Here is a 14,607-nt window from a genome sequence, read left to right on the forward strand (position 1 = left end):
AATCCAAATTTCATCTCATCTCAACTCATTTCACAAACAAAAAGCGGAACCACCAAATCAGGCCTCTTTTATCCCTTACGGAGTAACTCTCAACTTTTGAAGTTTTAATATAAGTCTTGTCCGTCCCTGCACCTGTTCATAAATGCGGAGGGAGGGTCCAATTCCTGACCCCTCGAAGCTTCGTTTTTGTTCTAGAACTTTGGGTTACATGGGTGTTTACTCCGTATACTAGGTACCCACTACTTACGGAGTATATGAAGTGGAAGGTTTATGGATTGGATGATTGGGTCTGGAATAGAGATTTATTAATTATTTCATTAATTATTTATTGTATTTTGTGTATGTGTAGGTATGTAGAGTATGGAGTTTATACTTTTTGAGATGGAGATAAAGATGAAGATGGAGATGAATAAAATAATGAAAATAAAATAAAATTATGTCTATGTAAGGAAGTAGTAAAAGATGAATTGAGTTTCAGTAGTATTTGCTTAGGTTACTTAGGTTACATCTCTATTGTATACCAGATACGTATTACATACCGAGTACTGGTGTACGCGTTAACCTTAACGGTAATTATTCATGAAGGTCGGTGAAGAGTATTTGTTGGTAAGGGCCATACATGCTATGATACTTCGTACCGGTGAACACAAATGATGTATATAGCATGCAGCGTAACCAACGAAAATGTCTCAGCGGATTGGGATACTAGAGATGTGGGTGATGCGAAATAGGATAGATTGATATACTCCGTATGGAGTAGAGTATTTTGTAGATAGATAGATAGTTAAAGTACGGTGGTAGGATGTTTATATGTTTAGTTCTGTATAATTGATTGTTTTTATCTTCTGTCATTTATAGTATAGTGTATATATTATATCTCTATTGAGAAATTGTCACGATGCTTCCTTCTTAATCTAATCATCACTGAGATAAGATGCGATGAGATGAGATGAGATGAGATGATCTTCTGCGGTAATGCAATACAGATGATCATTCAAAGACAAATCATCCATCATAGTACAATAACGAAGATCTGATATAAATCCATAATAGCAGGATATGCAGTTAACCTACTAACTACTAGGTAGGTATATCCAGTAATCCCTATAAAAAATGAATAGCATCTCGAAAATCCCCGAGTATTCAGATCAAAGCTCTGTTTATCCTTTCTTCTTTCTTCATATTACTCAACATTAAGCTTTACGATTAGATGTATTAGATACTAAATAAATAAAATCTTACTTTTTTACTAATTCGAGATACGAAGTACCTAGATATGTAATTATATAAGTTGTAAAAAGATATAATAATAACTTATTCAAACCATCTGAGGTATTTTCATCTAATTTATATCAAATACAAATACGAATAATAAGAGAGAGAGAGAGAGAGAGAATTTCAAAGAATGAAATAATTATCACCCCCTAACTTCTAACTTACTTCTAACTTTGTTTCCGGGTAACTTTAAGGTGTCTAGGTAGGTACCTATGCACCGCAACTTTAAATGTCGATGATTGATAGATACGGAGTATGATGTTCGGAGAATGATGTACGGAGAGTGAATCTGAGTGATGTGCTCGGTTAGAAATGTGAGATGTCTTGTTCCTGATTATGGTGAGGGGATCTAATGCAGGTACGATGCAACGCAACTTGCAGCTTATATCCTTGCCAAGAGAAATTGCATAGGTATGTACTAGGTAGGTACTCTGTATCTGATCTGATGAGAATTAATTATATTTGTCCTTGCTTGTAGAGGTATGGAGGAGGGAAGTATTTTATTATTGTATGAGATCAAGGTGAGGGAGGGTTGGTGGATTAATCGAATGGTTTTTATTCTAGATTTTATTATAATCTGATGTGATGTGGAAATCTTGGGGAGGTTCTAGATTTCTTGTTCAGTTATATTATATGAAATTTCTTTTTAATATGATATCAAGTACTGTACGTACGCGTACGGGATATAAGCATTATAAATTAAAGTTTGAATATTAGAACAGCCACCCATCTGCACTCCTTCGGAGCTATAGCTAGCATACATACATACATACATACCTAGTACATAAACACATACTAGACTGAACCAAACAATCAAAAGCATCCGCGGAAAGATTTTATCACTTTTAACAAAACGTTTATCCTCATCCCTTCCCCATCAAGCATCCAACATCTAGCATCCATGCCAACCCCAGAATCCAACAACGCACCAACAAAATAAACTCCAGGGAGTATATTCATGCGTGTCCCTGTTTGAAATCTCCTGGGTGCAATACTTGGTACTTTATTTGTTTCAACCCTTTTTCCCCTCGTCAAATTTTTGAGATGAACGCTCGTGTCAGTCATGCTGTTTAGATATATTACGGTGTAGCTGTACCGAGTGTATGCTTGAGAGTCTGGAATCTTGGTGGGTAGGTATGGATGGATGGAGTAAATGGTTTTTCTGGCGTGATGATGATGATGGTGATGACATCACGATGGCGGTTTTGTGCCTTGTGCATTTTCTTATCAATGTACTTTTCCGGGGACGGGAGAGAAATTGTTGAATTGGATGTTGATGCATTGATGTTGATGGATATTCATATCGTGGTTGATTGTTGGCCTACCATTTGCTTGGTTTGTGTAGAGGTAGGGACCTAGGTAGGTATGTAAATACCTCATGTAAAATGAGGGGTTTTATGAATTCGGGAGTTTACAGTAGGTTACTATAAATGATAGCAATCGGCGACTTGGTCGTTTATCACCAATAATTAGTAGGTGGATAGGTAGACCTCTCGAATGATAATCTATCCATCTATCTGTAGAAATACACCAACATCGATCTTGAGGTTATACAAGTATACCCAGGTACTAACCTCCAACCCAACCATTTTAATCCTTCAGGAATAGACCTCGAATAATATATTCAAATCCAGTCAACAATCGATCATTCCACTGAGGCTTTTTCACTCGTCTCACAAATCTCCAAATCCATTCAGCTTCCTCTTTCCCCCCTCGCCTCAGCGTTTCGAGTCCCCTTCCTTACCGTACATACGTAACTCCATCCCATTCCCAAATCAATCATTGAAAACCTTAACCCCATAGACATGTATTAAATTCTCCACGAAAAAAGAATAATTGAAACCATTAAATTATCGCTGTGATCAAATCGACAGTATCAGAACGTAAGGTTTCCATGTACGCCTAGAGAATAATAGCACAGGGCTGTTTCAATTGAGAAGAAAAAGGAAACATATCATGCCCCTCGTGTCGTCTCATCGTCTCATCGTACAGGAATGCAAAACTCCCCGGTTGTACATGAGTACCAAATTGTTTCGAAAAGAGATAGGAAAGGAAAATTGTATGGATGAATTGAATGAATGGTCTGAATATTCATCTATCTGCGGTGTGTACGAATTATTCACCATCGAGCACTCACACCACCACTTCCGATAGATCCAAGTTCGGATCTAAATTCAGCAAAAGCTTAGGTAGGTAACCACCCTAATAAGAATTTTATTACACTTTTCCCTTTCCACAGCTTTCTTTCTTTCTATCCACCAATTTACAATTTCCCCAAATTACACAACTCCAACTATCGATCTAGACATCCTCAGTTACTTATTCATCCCTACTCCCAAAGCCAACACAATACGGAGGAGTATTCATCACAAGCTGCACGCTCCACACCACACAGCAAGCTCTAAGCACAATCCCACACAAAAATACGTACCGTGCCTAGCGACTAGTCCCGGCTGTCCGAGATGAACCCAACAAGGCGCTGATAAACAAACTCTGTACCTGTTTCAGAATAAGTAGCATAACAGCGGGAACCTTACTTTACATATTAGGAGGCTAGGAGCTGTGCATCTAGCCCTGTATAGACAGATAGACTATGGCTACTTTGGTAAGATTCGTTTGCTAACCATTCTCTTGTAGATCGATTGACCTATCGGGAGAATTTGGTACCTACTTATTAGATATCTATCTAATAGTATGGTAAGACTTACCTAGCTAGGTATCTAATATTTACCCATACACCATACCATCCATCAAGAATCAACCAATCCGGAAAGAAGTTCTCCTCTATTCTCCGTACCCTTCTCCCCCTTCTCACCAAAAGAAAGCTAGCAGGACTACCTACCTACTCCGTATTCATTCATCTTCAGAAAAGTCCAAGCCATCCCTGTTTTATTTTTGGGTTTAATCTTAATCAATCTAATTATCCTACTTATTCTTTTTTATTTTTATTTTTCTTTAATCTTTTTATACAAATAAATATCTAGGTATCCAAAATACAAACTCTATACCCCGTCCATACACACTCTATCCATATTTTAAGACTACAAAAACAGCAGACGGAGATTCCGGTGAAAGATCTCTTTCTCTCCTTACAGAAGCCTTTCACTAGATACCTACCTAGCTAAACACTTGGATATCTATTCTCGGTATTCAGGCAAAGAAATAGGGATAGAAATAGTAGATTTCTTGGTACGTATAATCAATCTATTGATATAAGATCGATGAAATCAACATCCCAACTTCCTAATATAATACAAATAAATACCTATCTACATACATAAATAAATAAATACTCTTTTCTTTGATTTATCTATTCATTCATTCAATCATTCATCAATTTATTCATTCACAATTCAATCAATTAATCAATGAATCTATGCGCTAATTTCCGGGCTGTCCCGTACACACACCATCAAGTGACAGTGAATTCATTAAAGATACTCAATATTCTTATACTCACTCTCCTTATCATAAATAATGTATTTGTATATTTATTATTTACCTGTTTGTTAAATACTATTTCCGAGGATGAAAGAAATAAAGAAAGAAAGAAAATGATTGTTAACATGATTGTTTCTTTAGATACTTACTTACCTACTGTATCTAATTCTATTATCGTATGTACTCTTTGATAGGTGCGTACCTGGTACCTGAATGACAATGACGAGATTTAAGAAACGAGTAGAGATTAGAGGAATCTTTTGCCGATAAATCATCAAATCAGCAAATCATCAACAACTTCAACAACTTCAAAGAAATTCTTCGTCGTCATACCAATTACCCCTGGATTATTTAATTCCATCACATCTCCCTCAAATTCCCCAAATTCATTCGTCAGAATATTACATTCATTTACATTCATTACTTTTGTCAACGTTTACCATCCTTGTTAAACATCATCACCCAATCCCTCTACTTTCCACAAGATAACCCTGGACCAAACACTTTCAAAGATTATCCACTAAATCTTATTAGCCCCGCTCCACAGCAACCAACCCCAGTCTCACCCATCCATCAAACTTACCATCCTTTGAAATAAAACCATCTTCTTTTCCCAACCCATCTGGATCTTTTCCTCTTTTACCCACCACCACATCTACATTCCTTACCAGTCTTTCGAGGCACTTACACTCCTTCAAAAGGCTTGTCATTCTTCGAAAGAATCTTCCTTCACGAGTACAGCAGTGCTGCCAATCTTTTAACGCCCAATTTCTTAACGAAACGCGGTCCAAGTACCCTCACTTTCTCGAAGAAAGCAAAAAAGTCCCAACAAGGAAACAAAACACAACCTACATTACCATCAACATCAATCAAAATGCGTTCCTCAATCGCCATCGCTTCCCTCTGCGCTGCATTCGCAGTCGCTTCCCCAATCGTCAAGAAGGGTATCGAAATCGCTGCTCCCGCTGATCAAGTCGTCGAGACACATGTTGAAGTCGTCACCAACGTTGTCATGGTCACCGTCACTGGAGAGCCCGTCATCGTTACCGCTGGAGCAGAACCTACCCCAGCCCCCGTCATCGTGACTGTCACTGCCCCAGAACCCGTTATCGTGACTGCCACTGCCCCAGCCCCAGTTTGGTCTGCCCCAGCTTGGTCTTACCCTCACAGATACTCCCACTCTCAAGCCCCTCCTCCGGCACCAACCTCAACTTCCGAAGCTGTTGTTATCGTCACTGAAACTGAAGCCGCTCCCACCCAAGCCCCTCCTCCGGCACCAACCTCAACTTCCGAAGCTGTTGTTATCGTCACTGAAACTGAAGCCGCTCCCACCCAAGCCCCACCTACCACTACTCCTGCTCCCCCAGCTACTACTGAAGCTGCCGCTGCCAAGATTGTCGAATCCTCCCCAAGCTCCGTCGCTCCTGTTGTAGAGAGCACACCGGTTTCCTCTGCCACCGATGCTCTTACCCCATCTGCCGTAGTTGCACACAATGATGCCCGTGCTAGCCATCAAGCTAGCACCATGTCCTGGAATCAAACTCTCGCTGACTATGCCGCCCAAGAGGGTAGCTGCGCCACTTTCGCACATGACTTGTGAGTTTTCTTCATATCTCTTCTATACCATAATGCCATGCTAACATGAAATAGGACCGCTGGTGGTGGTGGATACGGACAAAACATTGCTGTTGCCGGAAACTCCAACTCTGCTGCTTACACCACCGAAGGTGCTCTCGCCGATGCCATCAAGGAATGGTACGCTGAGGAATCCCTTTACGGTTCCTTGTACGGTGTTGCCAACCCATCTGAGTCCGTTGGTGATTTCTTGCATTTCACCCAAATGGTTTGGCAAGGATCCCACCAAGTCGGATGTGCCGTTAAGACTTGCGGAACCGACAACACCATCTACCCAGGCATGTACGTCTGGTACAGCGTCTGCAACTACTATCCAGCTGGAAATGTCATTGGTGAATTCGACATCAACGTCCTCAATTAAATGATATCATGCCCGATTGCACATAAAGGAGTTATTGGCGTTTAAGCTCTGGAGCTTAACTTACCTTTCATGTATGAACTTCTATTGAGAGGAGGTTTTGTTTCCGAGCGCTGGGCCGCGACTCATACCTTCGATACGCAGCTGATGACATTATAAAAAATGGATAGATTTGGATGGAACTTGCGACTTCCTAGGGTGTTTGACGACATTCTTGAACTTATGCGATGCGCCTTTTAGATACCCCTCGAATAGCTTGGGTCCCTAACTGCTTTTTGTTATTTCGCACGTATTGGCATTCTGTCCATTATTCAATTCTTGTACATAATTGAACATATAGGATCCTTGGGATGCCTTTTTCCAATAATTTTTCCCAATTCTTGTTTGCATTGTGATTGTAAATCTGATTGTGAACCGTTGTCCTTCTGAGTCGACTGAAGTGGGAGATTTGTCCTCTTGTTTGACAAACGAGAGAGGAGAAAAAGATCTTAGTTTATAAGTAACATCTCTAGGATGATTCGCCTATACCTCTGCTGGGTTCTAGGCCATGGATCGATTAGGTCCGGAGTGATCTACGATGATGTGACGATATGTCGGTAGGCATGATTGAAGTGAGGTGTGATTGAGTGTGTTGGGATGAAGAAAGCTTGGCAAAATTGAGAGTCAGTCAGTATGTACTATCCGAAGCGGGTATCAATTCTTCGGCAGCTATGATAAAATGGTCCGTGCCTAATCTGAGTGATGGAATTATTGGTGATATGGCGATAAGGCGATACGCCTAGAAATGTCTCGAACTTTTTCTCTAGGTAATTACACAATACATAAAGTCAACTTTTTTAAAGTCGAGTGCTGCTTGTTTTTGGGATATTCTATTTGATTTCAGTATCTCTAAAGTGTGAGAGATATTTCTGATTGTTTATCACCACTTATTCGACCCGTATCGTCCTTCAGTAGCGGAACTATTAGGTATTATTAAGTGCGAAATACGAGGCAACCGTGAGGTAACCTTGAGAATCAACTCGATCACACAACCCAACTCTCCATCTCTCCCACGAGGATTTCACCTTGCATTGCGTATAAAACTCGCGACTCACTTCAAGACCATCAGACCTCAAGCCTTTGATTTCAAGGATACATAGTTGACTTCATAAACGATGGCTGCAAATCTGCGTGGAGTGGGGGAGGGGCAAGGCATAGGACAAGCTTTGAAGAACATGCTAGGAAAGGCCACCACGGCGGTACCAGAAGAGAAGAACGATAAAGTGCAATTAGTTAACAGGGCCGGGGAAAGTAAGAGTCCATATGTTCGCGCACACTCTTCGAATCCTGTTGCATGGCAGCTTTGGGGAGATGAGGCTATTGACTTGGCGCGCCGAGAAAACAAGTTATTGTTCGTGAGTATTGGTTACAGTTCTTGTCATTGTAAGTATTCTGTTCCGCGATTCTCAGCAAGTGGGTGATCACAGACTTACAGGATGTATCAAGGGTGCCATATAATGGAGCGCGAGTCTTTCGAAAACGAAGAGGTCGCTGCGATATTAAACAGCTCATTCATACCTATCAAAATCGATCGCGAAGAACGTCCGGATATTGATCGCATTTATATGAACTTTGTGCAAGCCACAACGGGCTCTGGAGGATGGCCACTGAATGTCTTTCTTACACCGAGTTTGGAGCCAGTGTTCGGAGGAACATATTGGCCAGGACCAAGTAAGACGAAAGCCTTTGAAGACCAAGTCGACTTTTTAGGAATTTTAGACAAATTGAGTACAGTTTGGTCAGAACAAGAACGGAGATGCAGACAAGACTCGGCTCAAATTCTACAGCAGTTGAAGGACTTCGCAAATGAGGGAACATTGAGTAACAGGTTAGGAGATGCCGTGGACAATATTGATATTGAATTACTAGAAGAAGCCACCCAACATTTTGCGAAGAGCTTCGATAAGAAGAATGGAGGTTTCGGGTCGGCTCCAAAGTTCCCTACTCCTTCAAAACTCGCCTTTTTGCTCCGTTTGAGCCAATTTCCACAAGCTGTACTTGATATCGTTGGAATTCCCGATTGTGAAAATGCGAAAAATATTGCCATCACAACTCTCCGGAAGATGGCTCGTGGTGGGATTCATGATCATATTGGGAATGGATTTGCCAGGTATTCTGTCACCGCTGACTGGTCTCTCCCTCACTTTGAAAAAATGCTTTATGATAATGCACAGCTACTACATATCTACTTGGATGCTTTCCTTTTATCAAGAGATCCGGAGTTTCTAGGTGTTGCATACGATATTGCAGATTATTTAACAATCACCCTCTTTCATCCACAGGGAGGATTTTATTCTAGTGAAGATGCCGATAGCTATTACAAAGCTGGCGATACCGAGAAACGAGAAGGTGCCTATTATGTTTGGACGAAACGAGAATTTGAGAACATTCTTGGCACAGAACATGAGCCGATACTGTCAGCATTTTTCAATGTTACTAGTCATGGTAATGTAGCTCAAGAGAATGATCCACATGATGAATTCATGGATCAAAATGTGTTGGCTATTTCAAGTACTCCATCTGCATTAGCAAACCAGTTCGGTATGAAAGAGGCTGAAATTATAAAAGTTATCAAGGAAGGCAAAGCGAAACTAAGGAAACGTCGAGAAGCTGATCGAGTAAAGCCAGATATGGATGACAAAATTATCGTGAGCTGGAACGGTATTGCGATTGGTGCTCTAGCTAGAGCATCTGCAGTTATTAACGGTTTCGATCCAGTCAAGGCTCAAGACTACCTAGATGCGGCTCTTAAAACAGCAAAGTTTATCAAGGAAAACCTTTATGATGAAAAATCCAAGATTCTCTACCGGATTTGGCGTGAAGGAAGAGGTGACACCCAAGGATTTGCGGATGATTATGCATTTTTAATGGAAGGGCTTATCGATTTATATGAAGCTACTTTTGATGAAAAGTGGCTTCAATGGGCTGATGAACTTCAACGTAAGTCATTTCTTCCCCTCTTTTTAATATGTTACTAATTGTAATCAATAGAATCTCAAATAAACTTCTTCTATGACACAAATAAAGGTGGCTTCTTTTCAACCATCGCCTCGGCACCAAACGTGATCCTTCGTCTTAAAGAGGGCATGGATTCTGCTGAGCCCTCCACAAACGGCACATCTTCCTCGAATCTCTACCGCCTGTCTTCGATTTTGAATGATGAATCTTATGCAAAGAAGGCGAATGAGACAGTCAAGAGTTTTGAATCTGAAATGTTGCAGTATCCTTGGTTATTCCCTAGTTTCATGCCAGCAATTGTAGCTAGTCACTTGGGTGTAAAGAGTGTTGTGATTCATGAGGTAGCTGGTGATACCATAGCCGAGAAGCGAGTTCGAGAATTCCAGAAAGCGCCCAGAGGTGGATTGGAATCGCTTCTTCTGTTGGATTCATCCGAGAGGAATGGACAGTGGTTGATAGAGAGAAATTCTCTGTTGAAGGACACGGGGAAGAGCGAAAAGACGAAGATACTAATCTGCGAAAATGGGCTTTGTAAAGAAGAGGACGAGGTATTCTTTGTGGACTCGGGTGTAAAAATGGAAAGTCCGAACGATGGTGAAGGTTTCAAAATGGCTGGTTTGCAGGGATCATTACCGAACTTGGGAGGAGATGCAAATAAGACTTAAGGAGAGAATCAAAGTTCAGAGGGGCATTTGCGAGAGGTTGAGCGGCTAAGCCTACCGTCACGGGTGCAAAAAAGGAAAATTAGGTATACATACGCTCATTAGTACAGAGCGTTTCTCACAGTAAACGACTCTGTGTAGTTAGCCACACTTGGAATTCTTTTCATATGTAGTAGGGTGGAAAGAAGGAAAAATAGCGATCAAGGCGTTAATTTGGGTTTAGTGGAGGTTTATCAATGTTAAATCTTCATTAGGTTAGCGTGTATAAAATTATTATTTTCACTACTCAGTCACTCATCAATATCTTCTTTTAAATGAAAAGCTGTCATTATCATTGATATAGAGGTATCATCCATCCATCCACTTGAAAATTAAACCTTACACACACATATATATATATCACAGATCCTAGATATTATTAAATACTTTGAGCTGCTAGCTAGATAGAGTATAATATTATTAATTTATCTTTGAGATTACTTACAGATGTATAAACTTATAAACTTATAAACAAAATATATTCTAAAAAATACTTCTTATCTACCTACCTACCTAACCATCCATCCCAACCCCTCTGTCACGATTCACCATTAGGATTGATGGTGTTACGATGGTAGCAAACTGATTAATTAGGAGAGCTTAGGCCGTGTGCAAACACGATCAGATTTCATCGAATTAGTATGTGATCTTGGTCACCTGAAGATCGTATGCGCACGCACCATCAGAAATCGCGTGATAAGGAGTCTTGAGGAGCCAGAAAGCTCTTAGGGGCCCCCTTTATTGTTCAGTATATAGTCAGAGTAGTTTCATAGTTTAGGAGCTTCGTGCTCAACTTAGTTATCAATTAGTTTACCTACATTCTACTTGATCTAGTAACGACTTCACTTCCAAGTGAAGACTAGTGATAAAGCCTTAACCCACAACTACCAATCAGACGAAACCTCAGGCAGCCGCTGCCTCCGGTACAGTATCGTTACACCCTCAACTCTACTTCCTTATAAATTATCACCTACTTTCTCATTTATCAACTTTATATATTATATTTATATTTTTTTATTCTATACCATTCTATACTATCTTCTCTTCATTTATCTTTTTTTTATTTTATAAAGCATGAAGTCTTTAAATCTTAAATAGACTCTAATTTATAAATAAATGATATTTAGAATTTTTTTAAAAAAAGTTAACGTAACGTATGGGGAACTCGGACATATGGGGAACTCGGACACTTTTTGCCCATCGCCAACTTGAAACCCTAATAACTTTTATTATGTATACCCAATCACCTTTTACACCTGCTCAGATTGAAGAGAAGCTTCAACAGGCTATAGTTGCACTTCAATTAAAAGAATTTAAATCAATTAGAAAGGCTGCAGAGCATTTTGAAGTCCCTAAGTCCACTCTAGCCGATAGGCTGGCTGGGAAGAAAACACGTTCCCAAACCCACGAAATGGCTCAAATTCTTTCAAACGCAGAAGAAAATACTCTTGTACGATGGATTTTACGACTCACGATCACTGGATTCCCTGCTACACCTATGTTGGTGAAGGAAATGGCCGATGAAATTCGTCTTCGACACGTTCAGATCGCATCATCTCGAATTCCTACCTCGACAGAAATTCCACCTATAGGCCACGAATGGATCTATAGATTCCAAAAACGACATCCAGAACTTAAAACATGCTATTCACATCAATTAAAGTCTAATTAGGCTAAAGAGGCAACTCTGGAGAATATTCAGACTTGGTTTGATGCGTTTCGTATATATCTTATTGAACGAAAGTATGAATTAGATGATATATATAATATGGACGAAACCGGATTTGGAGTTGGAAGTATTCAAATTACATGTATTATAATCGATTCTACTCAGAAATCGAATTGGAAAGTTACAGCTGGCAAGCAAGAATGGATAACTGCATTTGAATATGTCAATGCAGCTGGAAAGGCTCTATCACCTATAATCATTTTCAAGGCTCAGAATACGAATTCTGCATGGATTCCAAAGGATACATCTCAAAGCTGGCAGTTCTCTACTAGTACGAATGGATGGACCTCAAATAATCATGGATTAGAATGGCTAAAAAGGGTTTTCGAACCAGAATCCAAGAAAGTGTTAGGTGACCGACCTCGACTTTTGATCATGGATGGCTATTCAAGTCATATTACAGGCAGCTTTATTGCTTTCTGTATAGAGAAGGATATTGATTTACTTATATTACCTTCTCATTGCTCCCACTTGCTTCAGCCACTTGATATTGCGGTGTATGGGCCAATGAAACGATATCATGCTTTGGGGGTCGATCGATATTCTCGAGTTGGTGTAAAGCGAATTCAAAGAGCTGAATGGGTAGAACTCTTTCAAAATATTAGAAAAAAAGCATTGAATTCTTCTAATATTAAAGCTGGTTGAAGAGGAGCTGGTTTAGTACCTTTTGCCCTACGAAAAGTACTCGATACATTATTATTTAACTCCTCCCAGCAATCTTCTACTCTACAAATGAGAACCCTTAATCAAGATCTAGACTTATCTGTACTCAGAAGTTCTCCTCCAGATGGGACAGAACTAATGCAAGCAAATCAGATCTTTAATACAGCTCTAGCAAGCAGTGGTTCTCCTGCATCACCAACTCGTCGATATGCTAAGAGAATGACTAGGCTTGTAGAATCTCAAAATGCTGAGATAGCCTTACTTCGGAAACAGCTCGCTGATGCTCAGGAAGTAATTGAGACTCGAAAAAAGAGAACTAAAGGCAAAAGAGTCAAATTACAAGGTCAATTTGTCTTTAGTACTAAGGAAATACTGAAAATAGTACATGAGGCGGAGGAAAAACCTAAGGAGAAAAAGCCACGAGGACGACCACGCAAGCGCCCAATTGAAGAATCAGAAGAAGAGATTGAAGAAGAAGAGCTAGAGAATAGTTCAAATGATTCAGAATTGGAATTGGAGGATTGTGTGGCTTGTAGAACAAGATCGCGTGTAGAATAATTGAAAAAGTGTCCGAGTTCCCCATATGTCCGAGTTCCCCATATGTCCGAGTTCCCCATATGTCCGAGTTCCCCATACATTACGTTATAAGATTTTTAATTTTTTTTTAGATTACTCCATGATCTATATATACTCTATATAAGAATTAAAGTTTTAATTTTAATTTTAGTTTTTGATTTATAACTTTTAACTTAGTTTTAAGCGATTGGAAAAATTCCGCTTCGCGAGGGGGAGTTGGATACGATGATGTGGGGTGTGGGGTTGTAGGATGGGGGAGGGAGATTGGTGATAGTTATTTTATATTTGTAAGACTAATAAAGAAGATGTGAGGGTAAGTAAGTCTTATATTTCTTAATATTCATAATCATAATCATAATACTAACACGACCCCGTCCGTATCTCTCCCACGCACTTTTAAAGCCCGATCCAAGTATCCAACGTTCACCAAATGACTGTGGTCCCAACCCAGTGCCAGGTCTATAAACTCAATATCACAATCCCTTTAACCTCGCTCCCTGAGTCCCAAAAAAAAAAGAAATTCCGTCAATACTCCAAAGCTATCTTTTGTTGTCCTAGATTGAGGTATCATCCGTGCCAACTCCTTGAAATTGATCGCGTACTATTCCTCCTTAGCCCCAATGCCCAGAAAAACGAGAGTGCCAGTTTTTAATATATATGTGCCCATTGATAGTTTTGCATCGGGTTACCGAATCCTAACATACGTGTTGATCGAGCGAGTCAGAAGAGGAAGACAAGGTTTCAGAATGGCTCTCAGAAGTAGATCGGGCCATCTTCTCTGTGCTGGCCGCACTATCCGCATCATCATTCTCTTTTCCCGTATCTTGCCTTTCCTCATCTGTAGGCCCCGCCTTCGCCGAGCCAATCCTGCAAAAAAGAATTAGGATACACAATGCAGTGCTCGCACAGGCGACTTCAAACCAAAACACTGCTTTATAACTATGTCGCAAACTCCCACCTTTCTTCAGCACCGAGCTTGCAATAATGTCCGAGATACCTAAGCATACGGCGATGGAAAGTTGCATGATGGAGTTGATCAGGGCGCCTGCCAAGACCCTGTTGAGACGATGACAGAGAAGTAGTGATGAAGATTGTTGTGACGTTAAATGTTATATCTATGCCGAGTGTTGCACAAGTCATTGCTGTAAATACCCCATGCCCAAAATGATGCATTTTTGGGAGCAAGTGCGAAGAGCAAAGGAGCAATGATCCAGCATATGCCAGAGAAGGTG

General features: G+C 40.2%; 4 protein-coding genes across 4 annotated transcripts; 3 read left to right on the plus strand and 1 right to left on the minus strand.

Moving 5' to 3' along the window:
- Positions 1-5,164: 5,164 nt before the first annotated feature.
- Positions 5,165-5,338, minus strand: SS1G_03325 (predicted protein; the record flags this gene model as incomplete). The annotated part of the gene is made up of 2 exons (XM_001595186.1): positions 5,165-5,236; positions 5,300-5,338. 2 exons carry the CDS (start codon positions 5,336-5,338, stop codon positions 5,165-5,167), a joined length of 111 nt encoding a protein of 36 aa, XP_001595236.1.
- Positions 5,339-5,590: 252 nt separating this feature from the next.
- Positions 5,591-6,712, plus strand: SS1G_03326 (hypothetical protein; the record flags this gene model as incomplete). Its single annotated transcript, XM_001595187.1, has 2 exons — positions 5,591-6,312; positions 6,367-6,712. 2 exons carry the CDS (start codon positions 5,591-5,593, stop codon positions 6,710-6,712), a joined length of 1,068 nt encoding a protein of 355 aa, XP_001595237.1.
- A 1,151-nt stretch (positions 6,713-7,863) lies between these two features.
- On the plus strand, positions 7,864-10,371 carry SS1G_03327 (hypothetical protein; the record flags this gene model as incomplete). The annotated part of the gene is made up of 3 exons (XM_001595188.1): positions 7,864-8,131; positions 8,195-9,688; positions 9,740-10,371. 3 exons carry the CDS (start codon positions 7,864-7,866, stop codon positions 10,369-10,371), a joined length of 2,394 nt encoding a protein of 797 aa, XP_001595238.1.
- A 1,267-nt stretch (positions 10,372-11,638) lies between these two features.
- Positions 11,639-13,357, plus strand: SS1G_03328 (hypothetical protein; the record flags this gene model as incomplete). Its single annotated transcript, XM_001595189.1, has 3 exons — positions 11,639-11,947; positions 12,110-12,685; positions 12,953-13,357. 3 exons carry the CDS (start codon positions 11,639-11,641, stop codon positions 13,355-13,357), a joined length of 1,290 nt encoding a protein of 429 aa, XP_001595239.1.
- Between the last annotated feature and the right edge of the window lie 1,250 nt (positions 13,358-14,607).

The sequence above is a fragment of the Sclerotinia sclerotiorum genome, genomic scaffold (assembly GCF_000146945.2).
Source record: "Sclerotinia sclerotiorum 1980 UF-70 scaffold_4 genomic scaffold, whole genome shotgun sequence".
In the NCBI taxonomy this organism is placed as follows: domain Eukaryota; kingdom Fungi; phylum Ascomycota; class Leotiomycetes; order Helotiales; family Sclerotiniaceae; genus Sclerotinia; species Sclerotinia sclerotiorum.